The 24,459-nt window shown below is 37.5% G+C and overlaps 1 protein-coding gene across 1 annotated transcript in view; it reads right to left on the reverse strand.

The window, feature by feature from the left end:
* The window catches only part of WWC2 (WW and C2 domain containing 2), a 94,463-nt gene that overhangs the window by 52,956 nt on the left and 17,048 nt on the right, over positions 1-24,459 (reverse strand). Inside the window, exon 2 of the mRNA XM_058024472.1 lies at positions 7,203-7,312. Coding sequence (XP_057880455.1) covers positions 7,203-7,312 — 110 coding nt within the window. The remainder of the gene's footprint in view (positions 1-7,202; positions 7,313-24,459) is intronic.

Consider the following 24,459-nt stretch of genomic DNA (forward strand, 5'->3'; position numbering starts at 1 on the left):
TTCAAGAGGCCCCTCTAAAAAAACAAGCCAGATATGCTAGATTGCTCCTTGAGGAGGACACATACACACCAAAAGGAGACGAAACAATTACATACTTTTCATTCTGAAGAGAGAAGTCTGTTAAAACATATGCCCATATTATTTCAGCTTGTAACTGTTGCAGAATCACCATCTCAGAGGAGAGGCTGTCCCAAGGGAAATTAGCTGACCTGGCAAGAAATGAGGACCAGAGACCTAAGATCTGTAGGGATGAGAACTTTTAGGTGAGCTGTGACATGGTCCAGTGAGCCAGTACAAAGTAGGAAGAACAATCCAGCTGGGGAAAGATCTTTTTTCTGGCAACAGTAACCTACTTACAGATCTAGTAATCCATTGCATTCTTAAGTGTGGATCTACTCATCAACACTGCATACCTTCTCCCTCTATATATATACTAACTTACAGCAATATTCCCAAACCTAGAAACTTGGACTACCAGACAGGAAGCAGTGGCTGAGCCCTGACAAGGGTAGCTGTGACTGCTGCAGAACTACTGCTCCATGCCATGGTTGAGCTCAATACTCTGTGTCAAGGTGGCAATTTCTTTGCCTGAAACAATAAGTGATGAAAAGATAACTCCACTACACCAGAGTTATCTGACATCTCTGGTTATCGTGCATAATAATTACAGGATTACCCCTTCCAGCCAAACAAACCCCACCTTCAAGGGAGTTGAAGACCTCAAACCCCTAAACCCAACAGCTGACTACATTCAGGATCCCTCACCACTGGAACTGCTCCTGAGCCTAGCTGCTGAAGAAAATGTACAAGCTAAATACAGATTTGTTTTTCAACAGTCCTCAATAACTTTGCTTTGGCAGGATTACATCCTATTCCATGGAGGTGGTTTGAGAAGGAGATACCTTCAAAGCATCCTGCTGCACACTGAGGGCAAGCTCTTGGTTAAGGGCTGCAGGCAAGCCGAACTAGGGCCAGGCACAGCAAAGGAGAATCAAGATTTTAATGGTAACTTGCACAAAAATGTCTCAAGATGGCACAACAAAACCAAGAACAACCCTCTGACATATAGTATCAGAAGAGGAGAAATGTTGTTAGATACCAGTTACCACAGGATAGTACAAATTAGCTAAGTGGTGGTTGATGAAAGCAATTTTATCAACGGCATTACACAATCACTATGGATATGTTTATTCTACAAGTATATCCCACATTACTTGATACACAAACTGGCTTTCAATCCTCCAGTACTTCTGCTAGTTTCAGGGAGAATAACCAAGTATTACCGGACTGTCTTAAGAAATGTACTTTATTGTTTACATGGTAAATGCTTTCTGAATTTTTTTTCCTTCTTCCTTTCTTTCCTCCCTGTTTTTTAAAATACTTGCAATTCAAACTCAAACAACAATAAAAGCAATCTGTACTCAAAAATTTGTGGAAGGTTTCACAAGCAAATATTGCGTCATTTCATACTGACATTTTTGTTCAATAGGTACGTAAAAATAAAGAATTGCACATTACAGAGACAGCAGTTTCAGTAAGACCATGCAAGCAAAAAAGATGACATATTAAAAATGATCTAAGACATTGCTGGATACTCAAAGAAAATCACATTCTATCACATAATTAAATGGAATACGTGTTCTAAAGAGAGACATGGATGAAAACTGCATTATTTAGAGGATGTTCAAAACTGACCTCTCTACAGCTTGTTTCCTACCATCAAACTTTCATACAAAAAGTGACCTCTCTCTTCCAGACACTTTCTTCACTTTTCCATTAAATAATTTTGTGCTTGAATTTGGGCAATGAGATAAAATGAGAACTTTTTCCAGCTATACTCTCCAAGTATGAGCAGATTTCCAAAAAAGATTAATTCAAATATTTTTACTATTAGTTTCTTCCAGATATGGGATAGCATATGCTTCTATGTTTCAGAGTGAAATGCAGTAGTAACTCTGAGGATTTTGGTCTATATTATCAAGCAAGCAGGTAATGTTCTGCTGCTAAGGCTAGCAGAACAAAGACATAAGAAAAAGATGCAAGTATGATCTTAACATAAATGCCAGCAGGTAAAATCATGTTTTATCCAGAGCCTTCACTACTTGAGCCCTCCTTCTGCAGCCAGCATGCACCAGATTACTCTAATCCGTTCCTACAGCCAGAACACAGAGAAAATACCTACAAAAAACATTCAGGGTAACACATATTGCACTTGGGTTTCTGCCACGTGCATTTGCTGACAGCAGAGAGTCCTCACAAGTATTGCATGCCACCACTTGCTTAGAAGATGGTGGTAGGTCATGGGAACAAACCGGGAACATTTGTGATGATTCTGCATTTGACTCCCTCAAGCTATTGGTAATTACAGACTCCTGGTGGGATTTTCAGATTCTTCCTTTTCTGAAAATCAATCCAGCCTACTTTCATAGATGCAGATGTACCAGACTCCCAGGCTGGAGCAGTCTGTCCACAAAAGTCCCTGTCTTAGATAAACCAGTTGCACAAGCATAAAGTAGCATGAAAACCTTTAAGATTACAACAAGAAATAGAACTCTTATAGTTAAAACATTGTGCTGCAAGTGTGAAACAGTGTAAATAGCTAGCCTTTTCTCTCCTTTTTTTTTTTTTTTAGCATCACTGACTCAATTTTTTCTTTTTCTTTGTGGATGAAACCGTGATAGAAGGATGTTTCTGGGAAAGATACATTTATACTTCCAAAAGAGACAGTTGAAATTAAGTAGGGAGAAGCTGAAGCAGAAGCAGAGAAGGTAGTTGTCCAACTCCATTTTGAAGAAAAGTGCTGGGTAGAGTTCAGGGAGAAGAATCATCATATTAAACACAGACTGGCAAAAAGAAAGTGATGTGATGGTCTGAAACTGTACAGAGCTAGGAAAAACTACTATTATTATCTTTTAAAAGCTGTCATTCATTGCCATTCTGCCACCTTTGCCACTAAACACTACTAACAGCAGAGTATTTGTTTTCTGAGTTAACTAGATTAATCCAATGAAGAAAACAACCATTTGCCCTGTTATTCCTGAGACTTATCTGGAAGATAAGAATTGAAAGTAAGTGGGGTAAGTTATTTAGGAACAAATAGGCTGCTGAAGGCAAGGCAGAACTTGTCACAGTACAGGATCCTCTCAGACCTCGCACTTCAAACCAGAAGTTTCCTTTTCTTTCTGCCATTACCCCACAACTGTTCATCTAAACATACCATAGACTGGTCCAGATCAGAAAACCTGAGCAGCTGGGGCAAGGGAAAGGAGGTGGAAAACAACTCACACCTCAGGAAACAGAGGCCTTCCCTGTTGTCCTTGTTTACTGCATATCCTCATGTGGACACAATGTGGGGACAGGAACTGGATCAAGCAATGGCTGCTACTTCAGCTGCCACCACCACCTGAGAAGTGCACCTGGAAGTCACAGCCTCAGAGTTAAAACTGTTTTCTGGCACAGAACAGATGAAAATTCCAGGGTGTAATTTCAAATGCCTTTAACCATTGCTACTGTGAAAAGTATCTATCCTCCATCTCTTCCACCTGACTGTTCATTCATATCCCCAGGTCACCTTCCTTTTCTTGCTTGCATAAATAGAGGTGTGGAAAGGAGAACAAATAGCAACTTTTTTTTCCTCCCCCATACCAGATTAGTTTCAACTTGAATCAGCTCCCTGATCTGATTCACTGTCTGGCCATGCAAATGTTCATGGCAGTATAAGCAAAAACATTGCAGAGACAGAACAAAAGGCCAGATGTAGCAATAGAGCAGGAACAATACTTTCACAGATTATATCAACTTAAAGGTGTTTGCAAATCCAAGCCCTAAGAACATAAATGTTTACATCTCAGACACTTAATGCTTGATATGGAAAACTCCACAGAAGAACTGGAAAAAGATTGAAAGTGATGACTTCACCTGCAAATACATGAAATAAAGTGGAGTAATATGTTATGTATTATTTTTTGTATGGCCTTGAATTCCTAACCATGTTGTTTAGCAAAATTAGTAAATGTTAGCAAATTAGCTGAAGTAGATGAACACAAGAGAACAGGTATGCAATAATGACTACAAGAGTCAACAGCATAAGTCATAAAATCTTTGGGCTCTCTCAAACCACAGTAATCAGGATCTTGTGCAAAACAAACTCCTCAGGCCCTGCCCACCAAATAATATCCTTTCAGTCATCCTCTAACAAAGGGTGCTACTGAAGCACAGGGTAGGCATTTAAGTTCTTACAGTATTAGCTGCCCAGATTGTATGCATGTTCTGCCTTGCCAGATGGCCTGTAATCTGGTCTCCCTTGAAGCTGAAAGCATCGCATTAAAACTCCTAATTGGGGTAATATATTCATAAAGTAATGACCTCAGTCAGTGCTTCTCAAAGTGGGACCATGAGAAAGCTCTAAGGCTATTGAAAAACCCAAACTGTATTTGGGGGCGAAAAAAAAATTAAATATAGAAAATATAGAAAATGTGAGAATAAAATAAAACTAAATTATCCTTAAACCTATTGACACCAAAATAATCTGAGGGATTGTTCTGCATTTGCAGACTGCTCACTCTGCAGAAAAACTCTTAACCCTCTGCAGAAGAGAAGAGGAGGTTTTTCTCAGGTTTATGTGAGAGAAGGGAAGGAAAAAGATCAAGACAAATAATTGCACAGATGAGGAAAATATTTTGAAAAAAAATAACATGTATATTGATTTACATAATTTTTTGAAAAATTACTTTATAAAAATTCAGTAGCAGTTTCAGAACTTTGCAAGGTGCAGTTGCTTTCTCTAAATTATTGGGGAGTTTTGTCAGTATCCACTGCAGCAAGTACCTATCTGATCATTAATGGAAACTCCACCCTTACATTTTCAACCTCGAATTTTTACAGAAAAGGAGGGAACAACCATGAGTAGCAATAGCAACCTACTCCTCCCTAGCTCTGTGGGCTGCTTGAGAAATATAATAAATTTGCAGTCATCATAGTAAAACTGGTCCAAGTCCTGTGGACAACCTGAAACTTCACAGCTGGATCAAATGTAGCTTTGTAGAGAGGCACACAGTAGGAACAACAGTAGAAAAACAAATGAGAAAAAGGACAGATATGAGAGCAGTTGTTCAGAATAATTAATTATGGGATGCAAAAGTAGAGACTCAGTGGGCCTTCCGTCAAATATTTTGCTGAAATAAATTCAGCCAGACAGCAGCGAACATGAAGCATCGTTAGTCCCCTCTCCCAGCCTAACACATGGCAGCAGATTTCTTCCCAAGGTGCTATCCCTCAAGCTGCTATTTATGAGTCCTGAAATTCTAGTTTATCCAAACTGTTTTCAGGCATCTATTTGTTTTTCCTCCTAGCAGTAGGTACAGTTTTTCTCCCTCATTTGGCTTCTTTGTCCAGTAGCATAGAGAATTAACAAAACCACTTTCAAAAGAGTAAAAGAGTCTTCCTTGTTCTAACACAGCCACTGTCCTGACAGGGAATTTCAACAGTTCAAATCCAAATAGCATACTCAGCACATCTGACTTGTTACAAAACCAATAAAGCACTAAGCAGACACAAAACCTGTTTTCTAGAAAGGCTTTTCTCCACTCATTTTAAGTGACCTCCATACCAGAGATTTCAATAGCATCAAAACGTTGCATGTGCCCTAGTCAGATGAAGTAGAAGTTATAATCTCCATTTCTGGTGCATCAAACAAATCACCTACTTGTAAAATTCTTAGGCAGCTTACCACCCAGCAACTGGAGAGTACTCTCACCAAAACACTGTGCAAAATACAGTGCACATAACTAAAATACACCACTTAAAAAATAAGTTTCACTGAAGTTGCTACAAAGGAATACATACATTAATTTAAGAGGAATCAAGAACACTACTGAACAAACAAGGGATGGAAACTGCCTTTAAGTATATCAAAATTTCAAACCATGAATAGCTGCTAATACTCAGGAATTCACTTTCAATGCACAGGTATAACGTTTAAGAGTAAAGAAAGCAGTTAAATTCTTTCTTAATAAAACAGGCAACAAAGTTACAAGAGGTTTTTAGAACTGATTAAAAATTTTGAACAAGCATGAAATATAAAGAGCACAATCAGAGTGCAGTGATCTGAAAGCACTCTCAAAACACCCAGAAATGCAATTTGGCTCTCAAAATTTTACTGGTGTATATAATTTTGGCCAAAGTAGAAGTCAGAGACAATTTTATGCTGATAATCGCATTTAGATTCAGAAGAAAACCCTTTACTTTCTTCACCTTTTGAATTCAATCAAGGATGCTTGTATGTTTAAAAGTTCAGGAGTGTCTAACACTGTATGTAAGATCAGAGGACTCTCACTGCAAAGCAAGGCTTTGTAATTAAGATCACAAATGAGGTTATTGGGTGGGATACAGTTCAATATTAGGTGTCTATCTGCAGGTGCTTAACAAGTACAGCTGATACCTAATGTCCCATTCTAGTTATCAGAGTTCTAGTCCAACCCAACCAAAGGAGGTTAAATTATCTCATCTGCAAAGCAGACAGCCAACCAGTCAGCATACATCACATTTTACATTATACCAACTGTACTGACTAGAGATCTTGTGACTGCAAAAGTGGCTTAGACAAGGCAGGGTGGATTCACTTGCCCCTACATTTGAGATGCCACTTTGAGATGCCAGATTCAGAAGGCCACTGGTCTCTTACTGTCCATACCACATCTACTGACCATGTGCAGTTGCCTCTGCTAACTTCAAGGTTCTGAAATGGCTGTAGATACCTGCTAATTTTTAGGTTAGTATAGGTACTGCTAGCACAGATGCACGTACCTAGATTCAGGAGCTGATCTCAAATAGAACCTTTGCTATTGTGCTGTTAAAGACTATTTCTGGGAAAATAGAAAAACATATCAATATGGAGTAAAAATGTATAAAGAGAAAATAGAAATGCTTTCAGGAATATATTCACTTAGCAGGCCTGAATAGCATTGTATTTCATATTTTGCTAGTTTTACATGGTTAAGACATATTCCCTATGCAATTGGAAATATATGTAGAAACAGACGTCGCCATTTTATACCAGCAGATTTTCCTGTAAGCATTTAAAAACCAATAATGTTATACCAAAGGGCAAATTTTCCCCAGCATTTTGATTCTAATCAAGAATTCTGAGTCTAATCAAGATGAGCTGTCTTTTATAACCAGCATGGCAAACCAAAAGTACTTACGGTTTATGTGGTCAATGTAGTAGACACCAATCTGAGGGTCACACGCGGCTTCCCATCCCCACGGCAATTCATCCCCAACACAATCCGCAAATGACAAGGGCTTTGTCAACCTACAACAAGGAAACAATTCAGTGATATAGCTTTTCTCCCTTCCACATATGTTTTTCATATTCATTCCTATTATGACAGAAGCTGAAGAAACATAGCAAGGAGAAAGAAGAGCAAGTTGGTTTTTTTCCTCTTAAAGCAGAACATATTATTGCAAACATTTTTCAGTACAGGAACTCATGTGAGAAATCCACTGCAACATCCTTCACATTTGACAGTCTAAAATTAAACAACAACCAACAGCTTTAAAAAGAAGAAATTATCTATATTCCTATTTGTCCCCAGGAAAACTGGACCCTTCAACTTCAAGTCAGTGAACAGAGTACAAGATTTCAACATCACTGTTTCTAATGACCACAGAAAGCCACCTAGGATGCAGTTAGCAGCACTTATCAATCCCTGCACATGAATAAAACAAGCAGCAGTGTGCACAGAGTAGACACTACAAGTAACATTTAACAGGCCTTAGATGTTCATATGTTGCTTTTGCAGGCAGACTATTACAGTTTTTCACTTCAATAATAGAGCATTTATTTGTTATAAGAACTAGAGTGATAAATATAATACATGGGCTCTTTCCCAACTGAGGCTGAACAAAGCTTTATGTGATCATCTTTTGGTCCTTTTAAAAAAAAATTAGTATTGAGTTTCCTATTGATAAATCCACAGATAAATGCCACCTCTAGCATAGTGATATATTTAATAGAAAGAACAGGAAATTTAAGGTTTTATTGTTGCCATAGTGACAATAAGATTAAGTAGATATCTAGAGTTTAAAAAAAAAAAACCCCAGAGTGGCATGATGAAGAGAAATTTGTGGGACACACAAGCAGCACTCCTTTGCTCACTGCTGATTAAGTTTCATCACCTAAGACTGTTTTTTCATTTCACTATTAAAATTCTACACAAATAAAAAGCTAATTCATATGTTTCAGGATTTTTTCTTTATTAATTCTTGACCAAAAGAAACAGGTTTATCGACACTTTTGTGAGAAAAGCAAAAGAAAAGAATAGTACATTTTTGTCTTTTACAAACTGAGTTGGATTTTGTGTACAAAACAGCAGATAGAAAGTACCTTACAAAAATCTTTAATTCTTTATGCAGCTGTAAAAAACAATTTGATTTAGAAATAATTGCCCCACTATAATCTTTATTATCATCATCATCAATGAATACGACCTACCAATTCTCTAAGTTGAACAGCATTTCTTCAAGCTAGGGTTGCAAAAGTCACAAAGAACAAGGCTCTCAGGATTCAAAACATTTTGAATATTGATTCTTTTTCAATTTATGTCTTTTAAATTGCAAACATGAATCCACTTCCTCATATTTCTCCAAAGTTTACCTCATAATCCAGTGAAAGTTACTAACACTTTATTGAGGTTCTGAACAAATTTGCAAGTATAACACAAATTTGCTGATTTATTGCCACTTATAAACTGCTATGTTAACCACTAAACACACCAAAAACTGTTATAAAATACAGATAAAATTACCAATGTGGAATTGCATTTGGAGCACCAGGACACAAAAATACAGATTATAAGCAGCACAAGCAGGCTGTCAACTTGCCAGTGATTTCAAGGGCCAGAGAAGGTCTGTGTCAAGTCAAGCCTATGCATTGTATCCTCTCACACTGCTGACCTGCATCTTTAAACCCAGACACTGGCACAGCCCTGAGTGGGGCTGCAACAAGGACTCTCCAGACACCCCAGCTCTGACCTGCCACCTTGCTCCTCCTCTCTGGGCAGCAGAAGCTGTGCTGCCACGGCCAGGATCCAGCTGTGCAGCTCAGCAGGCCAACAGCTGGCCTAGTGCTGCCATACCAAACAGCTGCCCAAATGCTGCCCACTTATAAACACCAGCACCACTTCAAAGATTACTGCTCTGTTGTAAATAGTAATAGCTAGAGAGAAAGGGATGGCTCTTAGGGAAGCAGGAGAAGCCTTTCAACTCCAGGGTAAATACAAGCACAATTTCAGGCAGGCAGCATGCAGCAGGCTGAACACAGGGCATCCATGTCAAAGAGTTCCCAGGCCACTAATGCTCAGAGGAAGCATCAATCACATAAAAGCAACAGTGCTTTGGTGAATCTGGTTAGTCCTGTGAACAAAATGTGCCAGCTTCAAGGGCACACCTATCTGTGAAGAAAGTCCTGTCTCAAATTTGATTACAAGTGTAGATGTTCGTGAAACAAACTGAAGAACAAAGTTCAGTGTCATCCTTACCTCAACATCACAACACTAACTCAAAACTCAATTCAGGTAGTTCTAGTAGGAAATATATTTGAAATGCCATATAGCAACATAGAAATCACAGTATGGACTCAAACTCATATGAACAAAGCCAGATAGCTTTTAATAAACATTCAACACGTTCACCAAATTTACACACCAGAGCTAGCAACAGTCATGATGTGGTTTTTAGATCACCTCTATGCAGGGATATAAGCCCAGTACAACCCTGACTTTTCATCTGCACTGTACACTAATTTTATTTTTAATCAAATACTCACTTCTTCCTATAAATAGCACATTCTCTAGGTTAGACTGCATTTGACTCTGATCATGCAAATGTTCTGTCCAGGTGTTCTCACCTGTCTGAAACCAGATATGATAGGAATGAATAACAGCCATTCTCTCATCCCAGACACTCCATAAATTAAAGAGACACTAAAACACTCTGGAAAAGTACTTGAGTGACCCACAATGGACCTTAAAAAAAAATGAGAAGAGAGAGACAGATGTCCAAAAAGATAGGCAGTACAGGACAATTTGTTTCATGAATCCTGCTCTGCTGGATCATGCTTGAACATCGCATCCTTAAGATCAGAACTGCTGCAGAGTAGATTTTTAAAACATGAGAAGGTTTGTCCATAATAAGATCACAATTACCTAAGAGGGTAACATTCCCATTACTCCCTTTTTTGTTCCAGAGTCTTTTAATAGCACATAATTTTTGAGCCTGATGCATCATTTTACAACTGAACAGCAATCAGCACAAGGCGATCGATACCTGATTGCTTATGGCCCTCAGAACACAACATAACCACTATTTACTTTCCAAATACGTATGACAAACAGATAAAATTAACACAACAGGAAGCAAGGGAAAATTTGCAAGACAAAAGTTGAGAGCAGAGAGTTACAAGATGTAATTGGACAGGAAATAATATCTAGGAACAAGGACTGAAGGAATCTTGTCTGTGTGAAGATCATTATCTGTGACACAGAGTAACCTATGATAGATGGACTGCCATTACATTCATTAAATGTCATCCAAGAAAAATGAGGTTTATTGCACCATAATAGAGGATTAAATGCTGCATGTCTTGGGAACTGATATTCTAAGGGTAGTCCATAATATTTAGTTTCAGTTTGTAGCCAGACATTTAGATGTTCCTAAAAGAATGCCAATACTCTAAAGATTGCTTTGAAGTCCATATTTAGTATCCAATGAAGTTCAATTAGTTAATAAAAGGCTTGGATTTCTTAATGCATATCATTAAGCTTAAGTATTCTCACCTAGGGGTGCCTTTTTATTTTTTTAACCTTAGTGAACAAGAGGCAGGTGTGCATAAGAAGTGGCTATTTTAAGGAAAACCAGGAAGCATTCTGCAATTCCATTATGTAAACAATCCATGATTATGTTAATCACTTTACAGAGGCTTGGGGAGACTTAGGAGACAAATGCAGTTTACAAACTGAAGACCTCTATTATCATATCAAATCCACATTTTTCTTTAAAGTTTTCAAAATACAAAGTTAGCCAGTTAAGCTCTTAAATGCAGATTCTGCAATAATCTATGTGTTGCCATTAATAGATGTTCTTGCTTCTACAGCCATACCTGTAAGAATAAGTCAGTATATGCAGCTAAAGTTAATAATGAATCACAGAACCACAGCATATTCTGAGTTGGAAGGGACTCAACAAGGATCATCGATTCAACTCTTAAGGGAATGGCCCACACAGAGATGGAACCCAAAACCTTGGTGTTATGAGCACCATGCTCTGAAAAAAATGAGGGTGAAGACACTGGAAAATGGAACCATAACTGCAGACTGATGGACTGTCAGTGCAGAAATACTGCTTCATTTGGACAACTTTCTTATTTGATATAAATCACATTTTGAAGTCCCCAGAACTAGAAATACATAGAAGACAGGCTTCTTTCCAAGACTGAGGTCCACAAAAATGAGGCATTTATTACTTATAGCAGTAAAACTGCTATATGTAATAGCAAAACATCACATATAGCAGTAAAATATATAGCCCATTTCTGTGACCTGAGAATATCAAAAGGCATGTTCTTAAAAATGTGTATGCACATATATGTATATACACACAAACACACTACTTTGAACAAACTGTTCTATGCAAGAGAAATGCTGGACTCTGCTGCATTCCTTCTCAGACTCCTTTTTTCTCCAAAATCCATTCAGGATTAAATAAACTGTAATAATGAAACATAAGTTATACATATTATGATTACAACTCTATCAATAGAAAAAAGAAGAAGAAGGTTACAGTAGGCAGATCTTAGAAAATGGCAGTGGGGGGCAGTGGGAAGGAGACACACACATGAGAAACAACCCTACCCTGCTCAAACCTGAAATTATTTTACCTCAGTTAGAAAGGAAGAAAACACAGGTTTGTAAGAGGTACACAAATACCTGAGAATTATTAACAGGTTCATCTTAATGCTTTTCAAAATTACTTCCAAGAACATCTTCTTTGCTGCATGGTACTTGACCCACAGTCAAGAGTCAAGTTTTTAGTTTGGAATTCAGTTGTAACTAGGGTCAATGCTCAACTTTTATAGCAACTTCAATGTGCATTTGAGAACTTTCTCCAAATACCCAAAATGATCTCATGTGCTTTGTTGCATAGCAAGATCCCGTGTGACACTTACACAAAATGTTGTATGGATTAAATTTCATTCATTTCTCATATATAGTGATGTATATTACACATTAATTCTTTTACAGTGCAGCATTTGTTAGCACTTTTTCTTGACAGAAATTTTTCTGAAAAATATACCTCTTCTCCAAACTCCAACGAAATGAGAAGACAAAACATAAGCTGCTATTCAGATGTGCAGAAATGGGCAATCTATTAAAATACAAGAGAAGAAATCCAGTGATGGAAAGATTGCATGCACAGTTGTCTGGAATCCATACACCCTTACAGAAGGGTGTACAGATGGTTTATCCACAGTAATACTCACCAATACAACAGTTTACAAAAAGTTTCCTTCAAGCACTTTCAGTTAGCACAATTACACAGAATTGTAACATAAAATCAGTATCAATTGTTTTTTTTTTATTTTGCAAAAGGATAACTGAAAGTATTTAATTCTTATTTTGATCCATAGCTTTAGAGAAGCCAATGTAAAATTTTAATCAATGAAAGGAACGTACAAACAGAAGTAGAAAAATGTTCTCAATTCTTCATCAAACCTCCTGAATTTAGTGCTCAAGTTGGATCTCAAAATCAATTCAATTTTTACCTAACTTTTTAATGCTATAGGGCATTACTGCTTTGAAGGATGTATAAACATGCATTCTAATCCCATACTAAATATGCTTACAAACATGGATTTTACTCATTTCAGGCACTCAAGACAAATTTCTTATATAAAACTCAGGGGTGCAATTAATCCCATTAACTTCAAAAAGCCAGTTACCAAACCTGAATTACTCCTTTAGGTTCCTTAGAGAGGTAGATTCAGTACATCTACTTCATACCTGAAGGCTTCCCTCTTTCCCTAGTGAGTACAGGATTCTGAATGCAAGAATCCTTAGTGTGTGCAAGGGTAACTAAATTGAAGTGGGATGAATTCTTTTGCAGGCAGCAGAGTGCACACAGAATGGCAAGAGAGACCCAGCAGCTGCTCCACATTGCAGGTCAGAGTTAAAGAGAGGCACTGCTGCTCACTATGGCTGAGGTCACTAACAGTGTGAAAATTACATTGCATAGGGAACACAATTTTCTCTTCCACAAACTACAGTGGCTGAAGCTGTAACCAAATGCATTTACTTTGTATTAATTATATTGCTGTCTCTTTCCTAACTTTAAAAAGTGGTAATTAGGCTGCTTACCTGTCAAAAGGGGCAGAATTGCCCCTTTTGCCATATTCTTTGTTAATTCAATTCTATAAGTTATGAACTAGCAAATCCCACACAAAATCTCTCTCTTAAAAAAGCTCATTCATGAGACAGGACTTCTGCTGCTAAATGTTTCACCCTGTTCTTAACACAGTAGTGCATCCCATTCAGATATCAGGCCAAGACATTATGTACAAACTTTAAATTGTGTAGGTACCCTTTTAATAAGGATATTATTAAGATATACTGCCACTTTGTTACAGGTATTATTTTGAAAGAGTAACTAAGTGGACATCAATACCAGCTAGAACAGATCAAACAAGGAGCAGCATGGTCGCAATCCCAGCTTGAAATAGTGGTGTAAAATAAACAAATATGGTAAGGTCATGCATGTTTACCTTGTTCACAAGATGTGTGCAACCAAATGTCAACAAATGCCTGTGCTCAAAAGACAGCAAACATGCATGTTACCTTTTCTATGCCAAAACAGAATCACTAATAGCTCAAACAAAATGTAATCCATCCCTTAACGATGAGATATTCTCAATAACATTAAACGTAATGACACTAAATGTATGCCTGTAGACACTAGTATGTGCACCACTAATGTCTTTGTACAACACACACGTGCACACAATGGTATTGGTTTATAGTCAAATGTTCACAGCTACACTCCTGGCTAGAATGGATATGTAACAGGCAACAGTACTGCACCTTCACATTCTGCACCACTGGATACTCAAAACCTAATTGCAGAGACTGAACTCACAGCAGTTATACACTTCACGGAGACAAAGATTTATTAACTCCTGCAGCAAGTGTTTCCTGGATACATTGCATGAATTTTCACTTGTTTTCCAGATTTCAGATTATTTTGCTTCTGGTAATACAAAGAGAGGTAAAGCACTCAAATTTGTACAAGAATGGAAACTTGAAATAAGCACTGATTCTAGTTTTCTAAAAAAATATACTGGTATAGTACCACTTTTAATAGCTCACAATTTCTATCCTGTAATTCTTTTAAGTCCTTGAATATTTACAACAGACAGCAGACCTTAAAGAAATGTATTTTTTGGTTTTGCAGAGTTTCCTTGGTAAAGAAAAATGTACAAACGTGCAGATGGAGAATTATGCTAAGAGACATACATTATTTCTCTACCTCACAGCAACCCAGAACCAAGTGACATTATTTGAGCACATACTACTCAGATAACAGGCTCTCACAACTATTTAACAAGCTCAAAAACTTGGTTTCCAGCACTGAACTCCTACTGACAGTGATTTACTATAACTCCCATTTATAAGTGAGCTGTGGGTTCACACAGATATACCACATTCAATGATGTTTCAGAGAATATCTAAGAAGTGTATTTGAAATATATCTAAGTGTATTTGAAAAATACACTTTCCATTAAAAAACTCTTGTCTAGCTAGCCAGCCAACCAGGTAAACACAATACTATATTCAGGAAGCACACAAGGTCCAAGTAGAAACTAAAATCTAATCTTTTTCTGTCCTCATAGGTTTTGGGATTTTAAAAAACCTTTTTAGAGTACTGAATAAGTGGTTTCTTCTCTGTAATTTAGGCAGAGTACTCAAGGTGTTTTTGAAATGCTTTGCTGAAAAGGGCAGTGTGCTGAAGAGTGCCTCAGTTTCCAGTCAGCCTTCCAGAGAGACAGCTGCACTACCACTCCCACGTGAAGTGGCAATATCAGCCCATCATCAGTTCTGATTGCTGCCTTCCTGCAGACCAACTCAGTCTCCTATGCTGTGGCACAGCACGAACTGTTCAACATATTCAGCAAGTCCTGCTTAGAAATAACAAGTCAGCACCTCACCAATGCTGGGGCTTGGAGACAAGCACTAACTACAGTAGCAAACTGTACTCATTCCTCACATGTTTTCCAGCTCTTTTTGATTTAGTTAAACATTAAACTGCCAGGACAAGAATGAAAACAAGCCAACAAAAACTTTGCTGCAACCACACTACAACAAAAAGTCTTAAATTCACTATATTTATACATAACTTACTAAACTTGCACAATATGGAAAACCCCAGGAATCTTGACAAAAGTTCTTAGTTTCCAGTATCTATTATGAACTTCACCAGTTTAAGCCAATACAGCTACGATTTTTACTACAAAAATTGTATTGTACATAGAGAAGAAGTTCTTTGAAACAAAAATATAACTGCAAAGTTTTTTAGTCCATTTATTGTAACAGCAACACAAGTATTCAAGAGTAAAACCTGATAGCAAAAATAGCTGAACCACAAACCCACTACAGGAAGAATGATATAGCTTCAGACAAGCAAAGGACATATTCAAAGTGAAAGAAAGTAGGTTTTGGTCAGATATTAGGAAAAAACTCTTTATTGCGAGGACAGTGAGACATTGGAACAGGTTGCTCAGGAAAATAGTGGATGCCTCATACTTAGAAGTGTTCAAGGCCAGGCTGTACAGAAGTCTGAGCAAGCTGGTTTAATGAAAGATGTCCCAATCCATGGCAGGGGAGCTGGAACTGGATGATCTTTAAGGTCCCAAAGGTCTGTTTTCCAAGAAAACACCTTCCTACTTCACTTAGTTTTGCAAGTGTAATGTAAAAACATCAGAAATTAAGTGCTTGCAATATATTAACAAAAATTAATACTCTTTTTATTTCTTTATTTTAAAAGCCTTGTTCTCAATGTTCAAAAGTTCTACGCATCCCCAAACTCCCTAGGCTTTACGCAATACAGAAAAGCTATGAATGAAAATTTTCAGGTCATCCAAAGACCTTGCCTACTTCTTCCACAGAAAAGAACCCACACAAAATGGGCAGCTGATGTCCTTCTCTCTCACACACAGTCAAAAGGAAGGAAGCAGAGAACACACAAGTTAAGCTCTCAGTCCAGCAGGCAGCAGACAGAGGGAGTGCTCTGCCTCCCAGCTCCATGAGATGCTGTGTGCATGTTAATGACTGCCATAAACATGTGCTACCAGCAAGCAAGCCGAGCAGAACTGCCTCCTCCCAGCTACAAAGAGGTGGCATTAGCTCAATGTCAGCTCCCTCTGTCCCCTCACAGGTGCTTCTGTGAAAAGGCACATGAACTGAATAGCTGAGACCCAGAAAGGGAAAAATGCATTTGGGAAGGAAGGGACCCACACCCACTGGTTGCAGGACCAGGTCAAACTGCCTGCTGGCTTGGTTTTTTGTTTCCTTTTCCTTCTGATTATGATAAACTATTTTGGCTTTCCACTTCACAATTGCCATCAATGAAGAAAAACCCCACGCTGAACTCAACTACACATTTTACCACATCATTTCATCATTGAAGGTAGTAAAAGTGAAAAGGAGAACCAATATTTTCCAGCTCAGCATACCAGCTATTTGTTTCTGTAGGGCAAAGCCTCCAACCAAATCACTATTTGTAATTCATTTATCTGTTTAACATTGCCAAGTTCAATGCAAAGATGACATTTTGAAAGGTTAGGAGGGAAAGGGGACCACAGAGAAATGGAAATGGGTAATACCATGCATGTTTTCTGCAGCATTTTTCTTTGACACAGCAGTTGGTCCTGCACTGGCATGTAAGCACTATAATATTAGACACCTGGAATGTGAGGAATGTCTGATAACCATAGCCTAGCACATGGATAATTCCACAGCCATAAACCATTGATATGACCTTTGCCATTCCCCTGGAAAGCTCAAATGCAGTGACATTATGAAAAGGCTATTATGTGCAGTGTTGCTATAGGTTATTTATATATACATGACTGTACACTGTTGTTAAAGGGAAAATGTTATCATCAATTGACAGCACTGTTAAGAAACTTAGCTATTAGTTTTAATTTAATTACATAAATGCTATCCTGTTTTCCGAGCAATTTTAAGTGTTCCCGATCCTCCAATCTCTGGGTGCAAACTTGACTTCAAAATGTTTTCTTCTACTGTCTTGTACCACTCTGCTCTTCATTTAACACATTTACTAGCAAATATTCTTCCTAAAATAGGAAGATGTACCTTAAGAATACTCAAGGTAAGAAAAGAAAAAAAAAAAAGGCAAACCAAGACCAAACAAACCCCAACAAATCCAGTCAAGCATTGGTTCATGAAATTCAAAAAATGGCACAAACTGCAGGAATTTCCACATGCAAATAGGAGCAACCAATTCTTACTGTTTGAAAGAAGTATGGTACAACAAACTACAGGAAGAAAATTTCTATAGACTAGAATACTTTATTAGGAATTAATCAAAACAGATAGCCTTATGATAGAGGATTAAAACATTCTGTTAATTTTAATGATTTGTCATCTTGGCTGTCAGGCACAAAGTACCAAAAACAGTTTTCATGGCATATTGTTAAATTTAGGACATTTTTGTATCGTGATAATTAAATATGAGAAATAGAAATGTATTTCAAAAAAAAAAAGCATAGTCAAACCCCAGAAAATTATCATATTTAATATCAGCATTAGAAGATCTTCCCAATCTCTAACTTTTCTCCCTCTTCTTTCTGTAATTTCATATACACACTAGTCCAAATCCCCTCACTACTTACCTCATCCACCACAGAAAATTATTTTGAAAAAAAAATTCTGTTCTGTAAACTCCACTTCTCCTGTAAACAAACCCTTGCATTGTAAGTGACCTTTGGATTTATAAAGAGGATATTTAAAGACTTTCCTCACCTAACTCTGCTCCCACTGAAGTCAGCAGGAGCGTTACCAATTTCAGTAGCAGGAAACCTAAATCTAATACTTTCAAAAAGTATTATCCATCTGAACATCTCAGATAACCTCACAGACATTTAATTTCAGTTCTGTGAAGCCCTTCAGCCAAGAACCATTCCAGAGGCAGGGAAAAGGGAACGTAAGTTAATATGTCCAATGTCTCTGCAGGTAGGTCACAGACCCACAAACTGCACCCAACAGGAGAGAGCACCCCACTCTGTTATTCTCAATACTGAGTTCTTCATATCTTGATTCCAGCATCTCATCCAACCACTTGTAACAATTTTGAAGGCATACTTCATTAAACATTCTGTGTTTTGCAGTACAATGCAGCTCCTGTTGCAAAAACGCTGAGCTAGATCAGAGCTCAAATGGCACAAAATCACTTGGTGGATCTCTGGTCTCTGGTAACTGTTTCCAGATGCTATGGGAGAAATCTTTAAAAATGTGTCAGCAATTTTTTGTTCATGGAAAATGAACAAACACAGCATTGATTTTATAAAACTGCAAGCAACATAATACCAAGGAGGAAAAGGACAATATATTTGCATTTTAATATTAGTAAGAGATCATTAAAAAAGTCTGCCAACCCTTGGTGCAAATGGTTCAAAAAGATCCCTCAATCTCAGCTGTTTTCACAGATAAGAGACTCTAGAAAAAACATTCTTGAGAGCAGAGTGATGGAAGTCAGAGTCTAACATATATTAGTAAAACTGCACAAAACTGAACTAATGAGCAAGGGCTGTAACATACCTTTGCTTCATACAAATCTAATGTTGAACTCAAAAGTGCAAGATAATGAAGTCAGGGTACTGTAAGATTACAGCAATGTAAAATTGTAATTATAAGATGATTTCAGACACATGTTCTGGCCTACATTTAATCCCTCCCACTAATAATTTTAATACAAAGAACTCTAGATTGTAATGCTTTTTTTTAATTGCCTTTCTTTGTATACTCCGAGATACTCAGAAAACCGTGTTACACTAAACAAAATCAATGCAGAGTTCCTTCAGCTTCTCTACCGCTTTTACATTTCTTTATTCACAATATTAATTGACTTCAAGATGTATATCAAATTTATTCCCAGGGGCATCAGGGTTTGAGGAATGGGAAATATGTAATAATTATCCAAGAGGAAATGCCTAAATTTGCTGTGACTTCCTTCACACACACCCACTCCCAGAAACTGCCCGGAAAAAACCACCCCAAAACCTTTCACGGAGGCAGCAAATTTTCTAGCATTTCCTAGCAGAAACACAAACACAATTTACTGAAGCATGGCCTTCTATTGGAAGGAAAGGGAAAAAAAAATCAGCTTCTGCTTCTCACATCACATGGACTAAACCCCTTTCAGGTCAGCTATCCTTTTTGGTTGCCTTTCCCTGAACACTTACAAGCCTTTCCTCTACCTCCAGCCTATCATTGCTTGTCACACATCCCTCTTTACCAAGTGTGGTTGGCACAAAGTTGTTTAGAGCAGGGGAAATACTTTCAAGGCAGTAATTTGCAAAGATTGCTGAGGAATTATCTGAGACACTGTAAAAGGGAGCCTGGAGTTTCCAGATGAGTTAATACTCTACTTACTGACTCAAACAGAGCTGCCTACCTTTCCCAAACATGAAAATGCACTCCCTTCAGCTTTATTAGCAGTTTGCATTACTGACTTTAAAAGATTATTTTAAACCAGGTTAAATTATTACTTCCGAGAATACAGTACATATTAAAACCTCATCCCTATTTGTGGTTGCTAACAGCACAGAGTAAATTAGCACTTCTTCAAATAAGCATACAAACATCAAAACAATATTCAAAAAATGTCTATGAGTGGGTAACAGCCATGTTTTATGAGTCCTCTCTTTCAAAGTAAAAGCATATGTGAGAAGGGGAAAGAAGATGAGAATAACACAATGAGGCTATTCTGCACATTTTCAAATTCAATTTCTTAAGCTAACATTTAAAATGAAAAAAGGAGTAAGTTTTTTACAAAAATCTGTGAAGAGATTTTGTACCACCGTACTAGACTAAGAGACATCAATTATTTTTGCCAACACCACTGAGGAAGTCATTCAACTTCTCATGGGTGGCTCTCAATCAGCTGAACATTTAGCAGAAGTCAAAATACCAAACACCTTATGTACCAGTTATGAGGAAACAAATATAAAACAAATAAGAAAACACCACAATTTTATATAAATTGTGGTGTGATTACCTTTAAATATTGCATTCAGCTCTGGTAGCCCCTGCACTTCTGCACCATGACAACATGTTCAAAGGAAAACTACAGATCAACACATAAAGGAAAGTGGGCAGTGGCAATCAGGGTATAGAATGTAACATAACTGAACAGGTTAATATCATTCATCTTGGTAGTTGCTTACAGAGTGCAAATACCAAACACATGAAAGGCACAGGCAGCATTTACTCTGTTTCTCATGCTACAAGAAACACATGCAGGAAGTGCAGAAGAGTAGGCTCAAAACAAAGTTCTGCACAATGCACAATCATAGCTGGACCTCATTACCACTGCATTTTGTTGAGTTCAAAATCAAAATTGCTTTCAAAAATAGATTTGACAAAAATTACAAAGAACAGTTTCACAGTGACAGTAAATATGATATTCCAGACACAACCATTTTCCTACTGGAGTTTGGTCTTGTGCTTCAAGACACATACTTCAAACTGAAACTTATTAGAAAGTATTCTTAAAACTGTCTTACTACAGAGAATATTGTGAGTATCATAACTCATAACCAAAAACATCCTTGAAGTCTCTTCAGTGTATTCTTAATTATTATTTAGTTGAACCCATTTATAATGAATCACTACAGTTTTGCCTAACTTTTTTTTTTTTTGCTTGTGTTGAATTATAGTCACAAAGGATTTTTTTTTAGAAGTATTTCTTCAAGTTGATATTTCTTAAGACTTACATGAATCCCATTTCTGGCAAATAATACATGGTCAAAATTGAATTTTACTAACAATGGAAAGCTAACTTAATCAAGAGACTAACAAGTTTGAGTTACATCTTGAATAAGAAAGAAGTCATAGCTAGTCTCAACTTTTGACTAAAAACACAGTCCCAAATCTCTTCATCTGGCCTAGTTTTGCAACAGCAGCCTGCACATTATGATTGACTTTCTTCAGACTGGTGGCCAACAGATTGTATTGTACCTGCAAGCCAGTAAAAAGTGGACTATTGGAGGGACCTGTCCTGTTTGACACCTGTATTAATGATTTGGAAAAGGTATCAGACTTGCATATAACGTCATGCTGGGTGGGAACAATCAACAGTCAAGACATGAACATCATTCAGAGGGAGTTGGGCTACAGGAACAGCCCAACAGGAACCTTCAGAGACTCAGAATCAACAAATGCAAAGTCCTGCATCCAGGAAGCAAATGCCCCTTAGGGCAGTAGAGGCTGGGACTGTCTGGGGAGCAACTCTGGGCCCTGGTGAGCAGTGAGCTGTCAGTAAACCAGTGCCCTGGATACAGAGAAGGCCAACAGCCTACCCTATCAGCAAGAGTGTGGCCAATAGATCAAGGAAAGTTATTATCTCCTCTATTCTGCACTCACTAGACAGCATCTCAATTACTGCACCCACTTCTGATCTTCTAAGGCAAGAAAAACATGAACAAACCTAACTGGTGCAAGCCCAAGGGAAAGGCACCAGGATGCCTGGGAGATGAAGCACCCAAGCACTGAGCTGAAGGGAAGAGACAGAGACTGGAGAAGAGGCAGCTTCAGAGGGATGCAGCAGCAGGCTGCCCCTACCTACAAGGAAGTTTCTGAGATGACTGTCAGGCTCTTTGCAAGAGTTAACGTGGTAGAAGGATGAGAGAAAACAGACATGGGTTGAAACAAGTGTAAGTTGAATATAATGAAAACAATTCAACATGAGGATAGGCATGGTAGGAAAACTAAATGGAGTAGTTGTATGAGAGCAACTCTGATCTCACAGCTGACCATGTGTTTTGCACATAATTTTTAAATCTTTGCTATTGCCATGCTTCCAAACCATATGCACACATATGAACAGCTGTGTACTCACTCCTGCCTTGCTTTTGTTTCTTGGAGCTTAAAACTTCATCACTGTGTAACTTGAGTAGAGAAAAATTATTTTTGCACCATCCTAATGCCACACTAAATACTGCAGTTCCATAACAATTTAAGTTGACCTAACCTGGCTGTCAGAGTTCAGCTTTTCCTCTGTGCTACATGTTCATACCTCTTCTCTGGCATTCTTATGACTCCATAGTACATCAGTTCAAAGAAAAAAAGCTAGGAGGAAAAACTGAATTTCAATTTTTTTTAAAATCAGTTTAGCTGCCTAACCAGCTCACTACCAGTAAAAATGCCAATACAAGAAAAAGGGTGGAACCATTTGCAGTCCAAATTCAGACTGGTGTGAATTGGTCATGAAACGACAGAGTTCCTAAAAGACACTGAAATCCTGGTTCTTGATGGGATCAAAGGCAGTGCTGCAACATACATGATTTCACCTCCTCCTCCTCCTTATGATTTACCTATTTGAACAAGACAGGCAGGACCAAGCAAGCAAAATTGAGAAATGTTTACCTGCTTTGTAAAGTTTTAATGTGGGGAAAGTTAGGAGGCTGATTTTGGTAGGTTGGGGGTTTTTTTGACTAACAATGTATCTTAACTGGTTGCTGTTGGATTATGAAATGCAAATGCTTGAGCAGTTAGGAAAATTTCTATTTATTCTAATACCTTGATCTACTGGCTACTTGAATTTCAAATTAGAATAATGTAAATCAGTTAATTGCCCAGTCCTGTGAAAGATCCAAAACTTCACAGAACAAACCAAGGAAATATCTACATTCAAGTCAAAGGCAGCCTTGCCTTGGACAAGGCTAGAAGCAATCTTTGTATGTGATTAATACTTTTGTCATGCTTGCCAAAAGAAAACCAAAAAAATATTTCGTCCATCTCTGAGAGCCTTTACCTTAGGCATTTTGACCTTTTTTAAAGTTAATGAGGCGCTCATAAAGAGAGAGTTAAAAAATAATTGCCAGTGACACAAAAAACTACAGTGCTGTCTCAAATATTGAGCAGAGGCACTTTCATAGAAAAACAACACCTAAGCATAAACAATTGATTTAACAGTAATCTCCCACACTGTATGCATCTTTTGTACTGTAAGAGGCAAGCTGCCATATAAGCAATGCTTCAATAAATTCAGCTGAACTAGGAAGCTGCAATTTTACAGACTTCTAGAATTTCTTAGACACAGTATTTTTAAATGAATACTTCATAAAAATCACTTTCAGTATTTTGTTAGATGTAAAGTTTTTATATAGTTTGACTAATGAAAAAACCACAGGATTGGCTCATACAGTGGAAATATGGTCACTCCTTGCCAAGATAACCATTACATCTCCATTTTCCATTTATTATTCTTTTAAACTGAAGAGAGAAGATTGCTCTTAAGAGATAGTCCAGATACAAATCTCTACTATCCAATTACTTATGTACTCTCTTTCAATTTCTCAATGGAAGGCTCTTACTATCTCTCATAAATCAACCTACATCAGTTGCTTTTGTGAAAAATCGTTAACATAAATATTAATGCTTTGAGCTACTATTTTTCCTGCAATTCTACATAATATCCTTAGGTTCCTTTAGGAAATTACTTCATGTATCATTCAAGTTTTTAAAATAAAATGTATCTTCTTGGAGGCTAGGCTTCTGACTCTCATCCTATAAACATCAGTCATCTAAAACAATTTCCAGAAGTAGTGGAAAGTTTAAAAGTTGGCACACTGTAATTAAGTAGGAGTCAAACTTCTCATCTGTTGAAAATACCATTGGGTGTCTGCATGCATTTTCATGCTTTTCAAAATGCTATGTACAGAAAACAAATACAAGGAAAATTGTATTCAGTCAGAATGTGTATGAGCATGGAGTTTGACTAACAAGAGGACAGATTTCCAAGCTCGTGACAGTCCATGCAATTCTTTTTTAGTTTATCTGCAGGCACTCAGCATGGCTAAAGTTCTAATTTAGAAAGTATGTGGTTAGGGAAGGTTAGGGAAGAAAGAAAGGGCCATGATTATTCACAGTCCAGTAAAAATCTGTTTTCTGAGTTTTAGACTCCAGGAATTCCCCAGTAAATTTAAGAGAAGCTGGAATTTCCTGATCTGGCAGATATTACCTAAGGTAAGGAAGTGTAATTCTCAAAGGTGGACTTGGAGTTTTGCTGCATAGAATAATGATGGATTTAAATCAGCCATAAAAAGAGAGGTCTGATCTTCTGTCAAGTTCTTGAAAAGGTAGAAGTTAATTATCAGTACTATATGCT

This window comes from Melospiza georgiana, chromosome 5, assembly GCF_028018845.1.
Source record: "Melospiza georgiana isolate bMelGeo1 chromosome 5, bMelGeo1.pri, whole genome shotgun sequence".
NCBI classification, from domain to species: domain Eukaryota; kingdom Metazoa; phylum Chordata; class Aves; order Passeriformes; family Passerellidae; genus Melospiza; species Melospiza georgiana.